This window comes from Jaculus jaculus, chromosome 4 (genome assembly GCF_020740685.1).
Source record: "Jaculus jaculus isolate mJacJac1 chromosome 4, mJacJac1.mat.Y.cur, whole genome shotgun sequence".
Taxonomy (NCBI): Eukaryota; Metazoa; Chordata; class Mammalia; order Rodentia; family Dipodidae; genus Jaculus; species Jaculus jaculus.
Genome location: NC_059105.1, coordinates 17,884,583 through 17,901,659, shown reverse-complemented (window position 1 = coordinate 17,901,659; position 17,077 = coordinate 17,884,583). Strand labels below are relative to the sequence as shown.

At 43.5% G+C, this 17,077-nt stretch overlaps 1 protein-coding gene and 1 pseudogene across 3 annotated transcripts in view; both read right to left on the bottom strand.

Annotated features, from left to right (window-relative positions):
- Positions 1–17,077, bottom strand: part of Armc9 (armadillo repeat containing 9) — a 183,580-nt gene that overhangs the window by 78,440 nt on the left and 88,063 nt on the right. For all 3 annotated transcript variants that reach the window (XM_045147325.1, XM_045147327.1, XM_045147326.1), the window contains exons 17-18: positions 14,371–14,445; positions 3,125–3,215 (exon numbers count right to left, since the gene is read on the bottom strand). In XM_045147325.1, the coding sequence (XP_045003260.1) occupies positions 3,125–3,215; positions 14,371–14,445 (166 nt within the window). The remainder of the gene's footprint in view (positions 1–3,124; positions 3,216–14,370; positions 14,446–17,077) is intronic.
- Positions 9,818–11,236, bottom strand: LOC101594195 (annotated as a pseudogene).

The following is a 17,077-nucleotide window of genomic DNA, read 5'->3' as shown; positions in this document are numbered from 1 at the left end:
TCCGCCAATGGTAAGGTTGTGGCCTTCCCTCCCTGGCAACAATGGGTACACATGGGTCCTTAGACCATGTGGACGTTCCACTCCTCACCCTCTGGTTCTCAGACTAACCTCCCCTGCTATTCCCCTTTCTTTGGTACCTGGACTCCCCTTCACCCTTCCTAAACCTTATGCAATCAATACTAATAATTCACAAAAGTAGTCCTTCTCCATGTTGTTTTATTTTAATTATTTAAGTAAAGCAGACATAAGCTTGGGTTTGGAGTTTGCATTTGAATCCCCCAAATCAGTCCCATCTCTACTTCCCAGAGGATATATGGCCACTGACTTGCTAGGAAGCCTTCTGTGAAAGCTAATCTTGGTTGTCATCTTGACTGGATTGAGAGATGCCTAGACTAGTGATAACACACTTCTAGGTATGTCTTTGAGGGTATTTTTGGAAATGATTGGCATGTGGGACAGCAAATAAGTATGAAAGATCTGCCCTCCACATAGGTGGCACCATCTAATAGGGTGGAATGAAACTGGGAGAAAGCCAACCACCTGTACAAACATCATTTTCCCTGTGTGTCTATTGTTGCTCCAGCTTCCTTGATCTTTCAACAGACGCACACTAGTGACTATCTGGGAGCTTCTAGACCTTCGACTAAATCCCTTTTTGTAATCTCTCTCTTTCTCTCTCTCTCACACACAAACACACACAGTTCTTTTTCTCTGGAAAACCCTAATACACCACCTACCCAATATGAGTCATGAGTCCCTGGGTGTACAGCATACGACTAACCTCTCTCCATCTCTATGTGTCTTCTCTATTAGCACTACTCTTGAAAATAAGGTGAAAAAGCCTGAGAGATGACAGGAAGCAGGAGAAAAGAAGGAATCAAAGGCCACACTTGAAGAGACTTGCTCCAGGCAAGTGTATCTGCTAATCACATGGAACTACTGCCTAGGAGGGAAGCACCCCACATCCTCCATAGCCTTTTTCTAAAGAACTTATTATTATTCATTTATGACAGAGACTTGGCATGCCAGGACCTCCAGCCACTCCAGATGTATGTGCCACCTTGTGTGCGTGCATGACCTTACACATGCATCACCTTGTGCATCTGGCTTACGTGGGATCTGGGGAATTGAACCTGAGTCCTTAGGCTTCGCAGGCAAGTGCCTTAACTGCTAAGCCATCTCTCCAGCCCCTAAAGAACTTATTCTAAAGAACTACTATCTAGGAGGAAAGCACCAACATCCTTGACAGGCTTATTCTACTACTAATGACTTACCTGGTCTAAGGCCACTGAGACACAGAAGTTTGTCCCTACCTTACAGGGGCTGCCCAGCTCCACCCTCTGACCTGTACCAGCACCACAGAATGTCAGTTGATCCAGACAGCTACTTTGCAAACACAAGGCTGTTATGACATTCTGAATGTGCTCTGAGGTTTAATTATCTAACTTCTCATCTCTGCCCACAAACAGTCCACCTTCAGGAAGTGCCTTTCAAAATGGCAGTCAGCACTTACAAACCCTGGTGTTCACATATGAAAGTCCACAGTCAGGCACTCTCGTTGCTCTCTGGTTCCCCAGTTCAGCTCCCAATCCCCAAACCCACAATCTTGTTACTTCTACTCAGTCCCAGAATCATCCACTTTATAGGCCTCTGCTCTTCCTTTCTGGGACAGCTGTCTCCCTGCTGTCCCTGATGTGGAGGGTACCCCCAGAGCCTCCTCAGGGAACCAGTAAGGCCTACAGCTGGGGATGCACTCCGTGGTGCTCCTGTCTGGTGTCCTTGGCTGGAGCCTCTGGCCTTTTTCCATGAGTTGCTAAAATCTGCGGGTTCCCTTGCTGAGGGCTGGAGTTGTGGCTCTAGTCTGCGTCAAGGACCGACCCTCCTGTTGCTGCTGTGGTTACTCACGCTATAGGCTTCACCTGCACTCTGCCCTGCAGCCCGCTGCAGCCACCTGGGGGTCCAATACCTCCTCCCTCCAATTTGGCTGGTGTGGGCATATCCCTCATTGGAAATTATCAGTAGAAGATGGGCCACTTGTGGGCTTCTGGCATTTTCCTGGTACATGTTATTGGCTGAGTGGCTGACTTTGTGAGGACAGAGAACTTTTTTTTAAACCTTTCACCATGTATTGAATGGAATTGTTACACTTGTACAAATGCCAGGGAAGAGCATGGAGAGAAACAGGTGACAAGCTTGATCCCTAAAAACTGGTACCACTGGAACCTGTGTTAAGTCCACAGAAAGAGCCCGGGCCTTCTCCACTCCTGTTCTTTCAAGGCTGCCCTGACCCTCGGCTCCTCTTATGGGAACATGCAGCCTCCCCGCATGCTGCCAGCTGGCAACCACACATCTTTCTGTAGTGAATGAATTTGAGATGGTGCTAGAAGACTGGCATCTGTTTTATTAAGTACCTTCAGGACCTGGGGACATTGCCCTTATCAGTGAGGCAGGATTCAGGAGGGAACAAGGAGAGGCCCATAAAGTGATCTTACGAGGTAGAGAAAGAAGGCTTCTGTAATTGCTTTGAATTTTTTGTTGTTGACTATATACCTAACACCTAAGGTGTGACAAAAGATCCCCAGTGTGATAAGAGAGGTTAATCTTGGACAATTTGGCCTTGAGTACCGGTACAGAACTGAGGGCCTCATTTATCCAAACAGAAATACTACTGCTAAGTTCCATCCTCGGTTCCTGGCTGAATTTCTGTGAGTTCACTTGGGTTTCCCACTCAAAGCCTGTTTAGGAAGGGCCTTGTTACATAACCCATGCTGACCTGGTACTCACTACAGAGCCCTCGCTGGTGTAGAACTCACAATGTTCTTTCAGCCTCAGGCTCTCTAGTGCTGAAATTACAAATACCTAACTCTTAAGAAAGGTCTATTGGCCAGGCGTGGTGGTGCACACCTTTAATACCAGCTGAGGTCGGAGAACCACTGTGAGTTCCAGGTCATCCTGGGCCAGAGTGAGACCCTGCTTCAAAACAAGGGAGGGAGGGAATGAAGAGAGGGAGGAAGGTCTCTTGAATTCCTTCTAACACATGACAAATCTATGAGAAGCCCATGATTCTTTCTACCATGTGTGAATAATCCAAAAGACAGATCACCAAATCTTGCAAGAAACTGACCAGAATTTAGCTGTTTGATGATAAACTCTATTTGGCGGGTCATTTCAGCGTTGCCTTCTTTGATGAAACAGCGTAGGACATCCTCCATTCCCTAGGAACAAAGAGGGACAGTTAACATTCTAGTGCTGGGGGGGGGTAACTATTTCTCAGGGAGATAGTGTCACCTGATTCAAAAGGTAGGTTTTTTTTTTGGCGCGGGGGGGGGGGGGGGAAGGACATACAATAACAAATTCTCTGCTTAAACATTTTGTTTTTCTATAACTGACAGTGAAGTTGTTTTCTTCTAGTTGACTACCTGATTTAATTATAACATTGTAACACACTGAGGAAAATAAAAGGTTATGAACTTGTGTGCACACTACTGCCTTGTGCTTGGGCAAAATGGTGTTTGGGAGGTCATTCTTTCCATCGTTTTCCCCAGGTCTATACCTTCTGCTTTCTGAATTTTGTGGCCAGTTATGGTCTTTGTCAAGTGCAGCCACATGTTTAGTGAAGGAGATGAACAAATGGAAGCCCTTTTTCAGCAGCCATCACTCCTTTCCTATTAGAAGACTTACAGAGTCCCCACACTATGCCACTGTAACAAAACTAAAGCAGAATTTTTTAATACTGCCTAATAGAATTAAAAGAATGTAAGGGTAAAATACTAATAGGCACATAATTCCTCCTCTTTCCCTGAAATGTGGAATTCATGTATGAGATGGACTTGATGCCATTTCTTCAACACCAAGAGGGAAACATGTCTCATAATAAACTCAAAGCAGAGGGAAGCAGAGACCAGAGGAACTGACCCACTGACACGCAAATCCTCATCAAACTTTGCCTGACACTTATCCTTGCCCTCTCAGTGACACAGGCCAATGTTTCCTTTTTACATAGGCAACTTTGGAAGCAAGAGTTGTGACTGCATCAGAGATGTTCTACTGTAGCTTTGAACACATGGAGTCCTGATCTTCCCACAGAGCAAGACTCTTCAGAAAGGTGAAACCAGGATTGTAATTTGGATTGTGATCCTAACTTCCCCAGTAAGATCCTGAGCCATCTTCCCCAAATCACTCAACTTCTCCCAGTTGTTTCCTCAACTATAAAGTGAGAAGAGCTAGAGATGGTTCAGCGGTTAAGGCACTTGCCTGCAATAGCCTAACAACCCAGGTTTGATTCCCCAGTACCCATGTAAAGCCAGATATACAAAGTGGTACATGCATATGGAGCTCATTTGCAGCTGGAGGCCTTCGTGTGCCCATTCTTTCTCCTCTTTCTTTCTCCTTGCAAATAAATAGATAAATATTTTTTTTTTATGTTTTGAGTAGGGTCTCAATGTAGCCCAGGTTTATCTGGAATTCACTATGTAGTCTCAAATTTGCCTTGAACTCAGAGCGATCCTCCTACCTCTGTCTCCTGAGTGCTAGGATTAAAGGCATGTATTAAAACCACGCCCAAGCTAGGCGTGGTGGCACACGCCTTTAATCCCAGCACTCTGGAGGCAAAGGTAAGAGGAGAGCCATGAATTTGAGGCCACCCTGAGATTAAATAGTAAATTCCAAGTCAGCCTGAGCTAGACTGAAACCCTACCTTGAAAAACAAACAAAAAATAAATAAATAAGTACAAAAAAAAACACGCCCAGCTAAGTAAAATATTTTTAAAGTGAGGAAGATGACATCTGAGTTGGCATGAGACTTTTATTTTTATTTTTTGGTTTTTTGAGGTAGGGTCTCACTCTAGTCCAGGCTGACCTGGAACTCACCATGTAGTCTCAGGGCGGCCTCAAACTCACGGTGATCCACCTACCTCTACCTCCCAAGTGCTGGGATTAAAGGCGTGTGCCACCATGCCCGGCTGGCATGACACTTTTAAAGTACCAAGTATATCAGTGGCACTGGCTATGTAGATAACTAGATGTATCAAGAGGCTGAATTCTGTGCATCTCACTATGCAAATTATACCTAAAAATTGCCATTGAGGGCTGGAGAGATGGCTTAGCAGCTAAGGTGCTTGCCTGCGAAGCCTAAGGACCCATGTTCAACTCTCCAGGTCCTATGTAAGCCAGTCACAGAAAATGACACAAGCACACAATGCTACACATGTGTACATGGTGGTGCATGCGTCCAGAGTTTGACTGCAGTGGCTGAAGGCCCTCGTGCACCAATTCATTCTCACATTTTAAAAAAGGCCATTCTGTTGGGTTTTCCTCAAAAAAAAAAAAAAAAAAAAAGCCATTGACTCCACTGGCTGCTGCTTAGTTGAGCTCACCCTGCTGGGACTGGGTGGGGCTGGTGTCTCAGGCACGAGCCCTGTAGCTGAAGCCAAGGGTATAAGCGCAGTTCCCTGGGCTGGCCCAGTGAGAAGAGCAGAGCACTGGCCAGAACCTCAGGAACAGACACTGCTTTGAGCGGCAGAGATAGAAGTCCTCAGAGACAGTGAAGGAATGGTCTGGGAGGACAGACTTGAGGAACATTTGAAAGAGGAGTAGGGGGCTGGAGAGATGTTTAGTGGCAAAGCTGCTTGCCTGTGAGGCCTAAGAACTCATGTTCAAATAATATCTAGGCCCCATGTAGCCAGATGCACAGTGATGCAAGCGTGCAATATCACACGCTCACATAAAGGGGTGCATGCGTCTGGAGTTCGTTCACAGCAGGCTGAAGGTCCTGGTGCACCCATTCTCTCTCTCAAGTAACAAAATAAAATAAAAGAAAGAGGAGTAGGTCATGGGACCCAGCTCCTGTGCGGCTCATAAGATGCCTGGGCTTGTCTTACAGTCACTAACCAACATCTGCCTTGGCAATTGGCTGCCAAGATTGCTAAAAACTTGCTCTCTGTCTCACTGAGTGATCTCTTTCCACTCTCCACCCTGCCATAAGGGTTAGGGGAGGGCATTCTTGGGGTAAACCATGCTTCTGCTGTTGTTTTCAATGCAGAGCTTTTGTAGCCCAGGATGGCCTCAAACTCACAGTGAGCCTCCTACCTCAGCATTGGGACTACAGGCATGGGCTACCACACCTGGCTAGGAATAAACCACATTATTGATTCCAAGTGCCAATAATCAGAATTGCCACTGGGTAGCTTAGGCATGAGAGACAAAGAATCCATTTAAACTCTCTTCTCTTTCCTCCCTGGTGTGGCTTCTGCAAGTGATCATCTGCTCCTATCTTTATAGATCTATTAATGTTACTGACTTTCTCTGAGGCACCTCCGGCTCAGCTGCTACTGAGCACCTATGTGGAGAACAAACACCCAGCCACCTGCAGTCAGGAGCGTTGTTTGGAGATATTCTTCACAGTACATACTCCGGTGAGAAATTTCTCTTATTGTTTTAAGCCGTATGTAGTATAGGTAATGTTTAATCTAAAAGTACAGAAATGAGAAGTCATAAAAAGGTAATAGTATCTTGGCAGATGTGGTAGCACGTGCCTGTAATCCCAATACTCTAAGAGACTGAGGCAGGCAGACCAAGAGTTCCAGGCCATTCTTCCTTACACAATGAGACCCTGCCTCAATAAACAAAGTCAGGTGTGGTGGCACATGCCTTTAATCCCAGCACTCAGGAGGCAGAGGCAGTTGGATTACTGTGAGTTCGAGGCCACCCTGAGACTACACAGTGAATTCCAGGTCAGCTCAAGCTATAGTGAGACCCTACTTCAAACAAACAAACAAACAACAACTCTGTGTTCCAGGTCGCTACCTGCACCTTCACGGTGAGGAGGGTAGGTGCTAGTATCGTGGCTGCTGCCTCGGGAAACGAATGCAGTGCATAGAAGCTGCTTAAAAACTGGTCGTGAGCCAGGCATGGCGGCACACACCTGTAATCCCAGCACTCGGGAGGCAGAGGTAGGAGGATCACCATGAGTTCAAGGTCACCCTGAGACTACATGGTGAGTTCCAGAATTCCAGCCTGGGCTAGAGTGAGACCCTACCTCAAAAAAACTGTAAACCACAAAAAAAAAAAAAATTGGTTGTGAGCCACAGGTGGAGCAGTTCTTTACAGGGACCAGCCACCTTCTTAATTCTGTGGCACCATTAGGAATGGGCCTTTCAAAGTGAGCATGATTTACCTGAACTGTTAACTGGTATCATCAGTTTTGGAAAATAATATGGCCATGTGTATAATACTCCTAAGACACTGATATTCTTTGCTGGGTAACTCTGTTTGTGGAGCTCCATATGTGACATGGTCAAAGGGTTATGTATCAAAGTGCTTATTATAGCATCATTAATCCGAGTGGAAGGCAGGAAACAGCCTGTGTGCCCAGTGCTAGGGGTATGATTAAGTCAGAAAGAGGCAAGGTAAAATTGTCCATTGGGAGCATTGGAATCTGAGACTGTTTCGAATTTTACTCAGCTACTTCCTGCTTGTGTGTCTTAGGGCAACTGACTAACGCTCTCAGTGTGGCCACTTTCCATGTGCACAGTGGGATCATCGAGCACAGATGCACGGGGCTGTGGGAATTTGAGGAGCTGCTACTCATGCAGTATGTGCCTGGCGCATAGTAAGCCTTGAGAGGTGATCTTGCCGTTAGTAGTGGAATAGCTGCTACAATTTTATGATTTTTTTTATTCATAAAATCTCTTGTCTATTTTCATGACAGAAGCATCAGAGTAAAATGTGAGGAATAAAAACATTTTATCTGTGTATTCAGAATCATACACAAGTTACCTTTACAGTTCAATTTACTATATATAGAAATCATTTGGGTTTTATATTTTCACTTAAATTTTGAACTGAGATTACACTATTATATAAAAAAGATTTTACATTAATTATTGTTGAACATACCAAGTTGAAATACATAGGTTTAAATTTTAAATTTATGGCAAACAGTCTTCAAATACAATACAGATATTTTTTAAAAGTTACCATATCATCCACATGTGACATTTGCGATTCTGGGCTGTTTCACATACAATAGCTCTCCTATATAAATGGCAAAATGGAAATGCCATGAAACTCAAGCCTGCATAGTCACCAAGCTTAGGACTCAAAGTTATACCACTGTTAAAAAGGTTTGGCCATTTCTGGACCACAATGGACAACACTAAAAAGGTACGGAACTATCTCCCCTCCTAGTTACAGTTTAAAAAAAGTTATGTGGTAGCTTGGAATTTTGCATAAAACCCCATATTATACCTTGGAAAAGTCCAAGGGCAGTAAGATGACAATGGACTGGGATCCTAAGTTCATTCTGTAATTAATAGAACCCATGATATTCAAATGGGTATTAATTAAATAAAAAATATTAAGCACCTACTGGTTTGAGATTGAAATTAAGAGATTCATGATCAATTTCTCTCCACCTTAAAATCAAGGTGTAAAAACCAGTTATTAAAGTGCATTCCAAACTTCTCCAGGTAGAGTTTTTTGTCCATTGGCACCAAAGTGAAGTCACATTTCCTCTTGGGAGACAGAAATTCCACATTTGAACATAGAATAAGTTAGGGAAAAATGACCCCTGTAGAGATTGTTTATTACTATTGTGATTCTGAGATCTATGATTACTAATATACTAGCAATGAACAAAGCAAATTCCTGGCAAAACTGTCAGGTTAGTGATGCTAACTCCCTCCCCCAACCACCATAAAGTTTTAGTACAAAAAGAAGAGTAATTACTAGGCTGAACAAATGGGAAATAAGAAACTAAAGAAATAGTTTAAACCAACAACAAAAACCCTCACTTGATATTACTGTAGTTGAGTAATTGAAGAAAGTGTGCTTCACTCCCAAACCCCCTTAAATATTCTATGCAAAGGGGCATCGGATTTCTAGATACAGATGTAAGCCCTTCTCTCTGCAGCTCTCTGCATTTTTCACGTCCTATCCCACACTAAGTTTATTCAAAGTATTCAATCTTTCATATTAGCAGGAAGATCTGTGATTCAAAGATTTACTAATGTACTCTATGCATCCTGTCTATACAGAAAAACCTATTATTACAATTGGCTTATGCAAAGTGAACATTTTTGGTGTTAAATTGTTAACATCATGCTTACTGCACATCAACTCTCCAAACTGAATCTGAACTTCACACAATGATTTACCACTTTGCTTAAATTATTAATAACTGAAAAATGTACTGAGTCAAACCAAACTTTAAATGGGCTATAAAGAAAACTAGCCCTCAGAACAGACCATATACACATCTATTTCAAAACTACTTTTGCTAGCTAGCCCCTTTCCCAAAGTTTTAGCCTGAAAAAACAGTAAAATCTACACAAAATTTTATTGAAATCATTCAAGGGTTAGATTAGGTCAAATACAACAAATACTATGATGCAACTTTACATTTATTAAACTACAGTTCAAAGAACAAATTTACATATTCTAAATACACTAAACGTATCTAATTGAAGTCACACTGGTCTTCCACTGACATCTGATATATCTGGGTGAAAGACATTAACTTCACAAGACTGTTTAACACAAATCCTTAGTATAAAAGCTGTGTGCTTTATGTAAATGATTTAATGGGGAACCCAAATAATGGGTTTCCATCTCCACTAAGTCATCCATTTTGTTGCATATTTTATTTTAAATGCTTAACGGGTAGGACAAACTGATAAGTTAAATCTGGATACATTATCTAAATCTCCCATTACCCCCAGTGAATTATAGATGACAGCTGATTTTTGTCTGGTCCCAAATAGCTATTACTATGAATTTGTTTCAAGAGAATTAAGATAATAAGATTGATTTTTTTCCCCCCAAACTGGAATGTAGACCAGACAAGCTTAACCTGGGACTTCAGATCTAAAGAAGCGTTAATGCCTGCTTAAGCTTCCGTGGAAAAGCTGTCTTCCTGGCTCAGCTGAATGCAAGAAGGTGCAAAGAAGAAGTTTTTCATCATTGTGTCTGAAATAATTCCAGCATCTTGCATCTCACACCAATCACTGAATGACATCATGTAATAAATAGCTGGCCTCTGGACATCATTAAAAGCAGATGGTTCATGGAAAGAATCTGCTCCCATGTTATCAAAGATAAGCCAGTCTCCCACACCCAGCTCAGGAAGAAGACAACTTTCCACAACTTGATCAAGCTCATCACAGGTTGGACCCCAAAGGCTGCTTGTAAACAAAAGCTCATCTTCCTTGTATTTCTTGTGAACCTCTGGAATGCTATTTAAGTCCTCAGAAAGTTTACTTGTAAAAGAACCATAAACACCATCATTCATGTAATACACGAAGGCTGGTTCATCACTCCTGGTTTTCTCCAGAGGAAAATTTATCGTTTTCAACAACTTTCTTAGCAATAATATTAACTGCAAGTGTAAATGCAGGAGACACAAAATAGCTTCCAGGTTCTGAAATTATCTTAATACCAAAACTCAGGAAAGTAGATATCCAACAGTGGGCTGATAATGTGATTAGCCTCTTCCAATTGAAATTCAATTCCTGTGAAGCCTCCACCAATGTCTAACATGTTCATTGTAAAGCCAAATTCTCCAGCCATGTCAAACACACGAGCATCAGACGGAGCATGTATGTATACTTGAGAGTCTTTGCAAGCATGAAACATGAAATTTAACCCCAATTATTTGGACATCAAGTTCCTTAGCACACTCCAAAAGATGCCTACAGTTCTTCAGTGTAGTGCCGAATTTCATGTTACCATCTTCACCTTCAATATTATCTTCTGTTGCAATATGGAATGAGACTTTGGCATTTGGGTGATTTTGTGCAATTTTCTTCAATTCAATTTCACTGTCACATGTCATAATATTTACTCCAACTCTTGCTTCATACTTTCTCTGAGAAACTTGCTTGCAGGGACTTATGTAAATAATGTTTTCTGGAGAAACACCCAATTCTTGAACTAAAACCATTTCATTTTTGCTGGAGCAAGCAAATCCAGTTCCAAGAGCTGCCAAAATCTCAAGTACAGCTGGAGGAGGGCTGCACTTCACTGTGTAAAATGGCTTTATCTGGGCCACCACATTCTGCCACCGACTGTGTTTCTTCACAATCTTCCCAAGATCTCCCACCAAAAATGCATTCTTCTTTGTCAGGGTATGTTCATATACATAGTTATCAATAACATTTCCAAGGTTTGTTCCTTCAACCAACAGGCCAATGGAGTAGTTTGCATCGTCAATAAATCCTTTCATGTCAGCTGTATTCCACAAAGCCAAAAGTCATAAACCAGGAAAAACAAGAGATGGGCCACCAAGCCTATGTCTGGGTCCTTAGAATATGCAACAAAATGGACAGGAATCCCCCTATCAGCAGCTAGGTTCCCTAGGTGGCTCAGCATTGAAGTCGAACTACTCTCTATGTAGCACTTCTCCTAGGCCTTCTGGGTAGCTGTGTACCTGGTCAGAAAGCTCGCCATGAGATAATGGCCCAAAGAGTTGAGTAAAGTGTCTTCTCTTTTTCGGCGGAATTGTTAAAGAGGGATGTGGTCACCTTGAGCAGAAATACCCAAGGCGGCCTGGGCCATAGGCTGCGGGACCACACCAGCTGAGTGGCACTGGCGGCGGCGGCCAACCGAGAGAAACGGAGCGGCGCGAGGGTGGGTGGGTGGGTGGGGGGAATAAAGGAGGAAGGCGCGGGCTGTGGAGGAGAGGAGTCAGCCTCGTCACACCGCTGGGCAGCAGAGCGAGAAGGGATGAGAAGGAAAACAAAAAACACGAGAAAAAAGGCAAGAGATGACGACGCGGTGGGGAATAGCAAGAAAGAGCAAACACTGCGGCCAAGCGACAAGCCAGAGTGTCAATTTTGTAAGATTTTTATTGACACGAAAGTCATGAAGTTATATTCACAATAATAAACAAGGCCAGGCATGTGGCACATGTCTTTAGTCCCAGCACATGGGAAGCTGAGTTAGGAGGACTGCCATGAGTTCAAGGCCACCCTGGTGCTAGAGTGCATTCCAGGTCAGCCTGAAATAATAAAATAATACAAAATAATCATAAAACAGTATTATGACTTTGGTTATGTATAATAGCATCCATAAAGAGAAGAAAATAATGCAGAATGTTCTAGTTATTTTACTTTCATGTGTGTCTGTGTAGTGTGCGTCCGTGTACATGAGCAGCTGTGCTGTGCACGTGTCCTCCTCTGTCACTGTGCTGTCCTATCCCCTGAGACAGTGTCTCCTGGAACCTGGGCATCCCATTTTTCAGCTAGACTGGTTGACTAGGGAGACCCGGCAGCCTCCAGCTCCCTCTGCCTTGGGGTTTATAGGTATTGTGTGGCTATACCCAGCCTTTTACTTGGGCTCTAGGGATCAAATTCAGGTCTTTTTTTTGTGCAGCAGTGCCTTTATCCACTGAGCCATCTCCCCAGCTCCAAGGATAACTTTTATCCTTTTATATAGTTCACAATTAAACTTGGGTGTTAGGCTTTACAGGCAAGCACCTTAACCACTGAGCAATCTCTCCAGCCCAAATACTGAGGTTTTGTTTTGTTTTTTTTGAGGTAGGGTCACACCCTAGCAAGTGCTCTGCCACTGAGCTGCACCCCTAGCCCTCCATTTCGAAGCCATGTCACCTCTATTTTTTCTTCCTTTTCAGCCAACATGTTTTTTTCCTGTTCTCCCATGTTGGTTGATTGATAATCTCTCTCACCTAAGTGACCATAATGCAGAGTTATTTTTTTTTTGTATATTTTTATTTATTTATTTGCAAGCAGAGAAAGAGACAGATAAAATGGGCACACCAGGGCCTCTTGCTGCTTCAAATGAATTCCGGATGCATATGCCACTTTGTGCATTTGGCTTTATGTAGGTACTGGGGAAATGAACCCTGGCTGTTGGGTTTTGCAAGCAAATGTCTTGACCACTGAGCCATCTCTCCAGTCCTCTAATGCAGAATTTAAATAAGCGCATTTTCCTTGATTCATATTAAAAATGTAAATAGCAGCCAGACATGGTGGCGCATGCCTTTAATCCTAGCACTTGGGAGGCAGAGGTAGGAGGAGTGCTATGAGTTCGAGGCCACCCTGAGACTACTTAGTTAATTCCAGGTTAGCCTGGGCCAGAGTAAGACCCTACCTCAAAAAACAACAAAAAAAGTATATTTTATTTTGAATACTAGTTTTAAAGCAGAAGGCAATTAAGCTCCATTGTTTGGTGTGGTCACACAGAATGGCTCTTAAATATAACTGACACAACTTTAGATGACCAACAAGAAGATTCAACATTTCCCTTAAGAAATCAAATTCCAAGGTCAGGTGTGGTGGCACATGCTTTTAATCCCAGCACTCGGGAGGTGGAGGTAGGAGGATCGCCATGAGCTCGAGCCACCCTGAGACTACATAGTGAATTCCAGTCAGCCTGAGCTACAGTGAGATCCTACCTCAAAAAACCAAAAAATTAAATTTAAAAAAAAAAAAAGAGTTCTCTGGGCTGGAGAGATGGTTCAGTGGCTAAGGCACTTGTTTGTGAAACCTAAGGACCCAGGTTTGATTCCCCAATACCCACGTAAAGTCAGACGCACATGGTAGCACGTGTCATTTGCAGTGGCTGGAGGCCCGGATGCACATATTCTGTCTTTCTAGCTTCTCTCTATTTCCCTCCATCTGCAAATACATAAATGAAAGTAGCTTGTAAAAAAGAAAGAGTGCTCTGTTGGTTTTGAGTTATTTCCTTGCCCACAGCATTTATTATGTACACGGTCACCCTGGTTTCACACAGCGTGAGGAGAAAGGACTAAGCTCTGTAGCTTTGTTGAATAGATCCAGAAGCAACTGTTCCTCTCATAATAAAAACCCATTACTCAACTTTTGTTCTTTTCTTGAAATATAAGCACAAATGTAAACATAATAGTGAACTCACTGTTTATAGGTGGTCCTAGTACCGGGTAGCTTTAAGCTCGTCCTGCTTTTCTGATCCATTTTGGTTGCTATCAGAAATGTCTACAACTGCTGGGTGTGGTGGCACATGCCTTTAATCACAGCACGCAGGAGGCAGAGGTAGGAGCATCACTGTGAGTTCCAGGCAACCCTCAGACTACACAGTGAATTCCAGGTCAGTCTGGGCTACAGTGAGACCCTAACAAACAGAGCAACAAAACAAAAACAAAAACAAAAAACTTTACAAAAACCTGCTAGAAATTTCCCTAATCAGTTACTTTAGATTCTGATAAAAGCCATAGATTCTCTATGAAATTGTGCCTATATATTAGGCATGCAATTTTGAGGAATTTGTGAGCTCTGTGAAGGCCCACCCTGAGCCCAGCTGAGGCAGTCCTCTCTCAGCTCTGCTCTGTGGTGCTGAAGGTGCCCTCCCACTTCTCAGCTTAGCACGTGTTCTTACCATGGCTCTGGCCTCCTCACGAATGGATGGGATGGAAAGGATGCTGTACAGGGCTCCATTCACATACGGCTGTATCTTTAAGGAGAGAAAAAAAACATTTGTAAGCTTCAGATGAGATCTGGTGCAGTCAGGGTGGTATGGCCACAGGCCAAATGCAAGATTTCAGATCCCACACAACTCAATTATCAGACACCAGACTTGAGAACAATCTGGAGAATGGAGAAAATGGATGTCCTAGCTCTCCAGAACTCAGGTGGTACATTTCAAATGACAGACACCTACACAGGCACAGAGTCCAAAGCCAATTTTTCTCCTGCTGCATTTCACTGCTGAAGCAGGGTCATTTCTAGCCTCCTGGTTGCTCAGAACACAAACATTGGGGTCATCATTGATTGATCGGTTTATTCCCTATGTTTGTTTGTTTGTTTGTTCAAGGTAGGGTCTCACTCTAGTCCAGGCTGACTCGAATTCACTATGTATTCTCAGGGTGGCCTTGAATTCACAGTGATCCTCCTACCTCTGCCTCCCGAGTGCTGGGATTAAAGGCGTGCGCCACCACGCCTGGCCCTGTTTGCTCTTTCAGCCACCATTGATAAGAGCCCTTTTTCCCTTTTTTTTTGTTTGCCTGTGTGTATGTAATGTGGTGTCTGTGTATGATACATGAATGTGTATGTGAGCTAGCAATGCCCAATATACTTGCCTGTGCTGGCCAGAGCAGGTCAGTGTCCTGCTCCATCACTTTTCTGCCCCATTCTTGTTTGAGCCAGAGTCACTTGCTGTTTTTTTTCCTTGTGCTCCAAGAATTCGCTGGTCTCTCCTCCCCTAAGGGACTGGGGTTACAGGAGTGTTTTGACATGCCCAGCTGTTTAATATGGGTTCTGGAGATTTGAACTTGGGCAGTCTCAGGCCTTCATACTTGCACAGGAAGCACACTTAACCACTGAGCTATCTCTTCAGTTCAAGAGCCCTTCTTTTCCACACTAACTCTGTTGTCCTTGCTACATGTCACTGTCCATGACAGACATCTCTAAATTGGTCTCTTCCTCTGAATCTGGCCCTTTGTTCCAAGTATCACATCACTGATGAAACTGCTAAACAATCATCTCTTTCCACCTTGGGAACCATCAGCAGAGCCTATCTAGAAAACCCTAGCTCTTCACCTGGTCTAGCACAGGCTCCTTCAAGACTGCCACCCTCAGCCAGGCATGGTGGCGCACGCCTTTAATCCCAGCACTCAGGAGGCAGAGGTAGGAGGATCACATGTGTTTGAGACCACCCTGAGACTACATAGTGAATTCCAGGTCAGCCTGGGCTAGAGCAAGACCCTACCTTGAGAAACAAACAAAAAAAGAATGCCACCCCCCCCAAAAAAAGACATAGTTGGGTATGATGGACATATGCCCTTATTCCCAGCACTCAGGAGGCAGGAGATCACTGAGAGTTCACAGTTACTCTGAGAATACAGAGTAAGATCTAGGTCACCCTGGGCTACAGTGAGACCCTATCTCAGAAAAACAAATAAAATAACATATGTATCAAAGATTGAGAAGATGGTTCATTGGTTAAAGCCTGCAGCCTGGGTTCAATTCTCAGCACCCCCATAAAGCCAGATGCAGAGTAGTACAGATGTCTGGAATTTGCAGTGGCAAGAGGCTCTGATGTGTCCTTACGCTCACTCTCTGCCCATGCATAAGAATTTTTTAAATGTGGCTTCACAGACTGGCCGTTTTTTTTTTTTTGTTTTTTTTTTTGTTGTTTTTTAATTCAAGAGGGCAAGAAAGAAATGGTGTGCCAGGGCCTCCAGCCATATGCACCATTTTGTGAGCATGTGTGAACTTGCACACTTGTGTCACCTTGTGTGTCTGGCTTACATGAGATCTGGAGTCAAACATGGGTCCTTAGGCTTCACAGGCAAGTACCTTAACTGCTAAGCCACTTCTCCAGCCCAAAATTCCTATTTAAAAGAGGGACATGTCACCGCAGAGTCATTGAATCTCAGCACTCAGGAGGCTGAGGTAGGATGATTGCCATGAGTTCAAGGCCAGTCTTGGTTACAGAGTGTGTTCCAGGTCAGTCTGGGCTAAAGTGAGACCCTGCTTCAAAAAAACATACTAACAGGGCTGGAGAAATGGCTTAGCAGTTAAGGTGCTTGCCCGCAAGCCTAAGGACTCATGTTCCACTCTCCAGGTCCCACATAAGCCAGACACACAGTGGCAAAAATGCACGAAGTTGTACATGCTCACAAGCAGGTACTCATGTCTGGAGTTCAACTGCAGTGGCTAGAGGCCCTGGTGTGCCAATCCTCTCTCTCACTCTCTTGCATAAAACAAGCAAACAAACAAATAAAAAAAAAACACCATATAAACAAGCTGGGTGTGGTGGTGCACGCTTTAATCCCAACACTTGAGAGGCAGAGAGGTAGAAGGATCGCCTTGAGTTCGAGGCCACCCTGACAGTACATAGCGAGTTTTAGGTCGGCCTGGGCTACAGCAAGAGCTTACTTAGAAAAAAACAAAACAAATAGAGAAAGAGGGGGAATGAAAGAAAAGGCATTTATAAAAAGCAGGTGAGAGAAAAGTCATTTTTGTCCATTAGTTTTGCTCATCCATACCTCTACCACATTTAAAAAGGGCTGTGGCCCCTAAATTAGAAAATTTAGAAAATAACTCCAGCTGGGAATGATGGGGTCAGCAACGCTAGCCGTGTA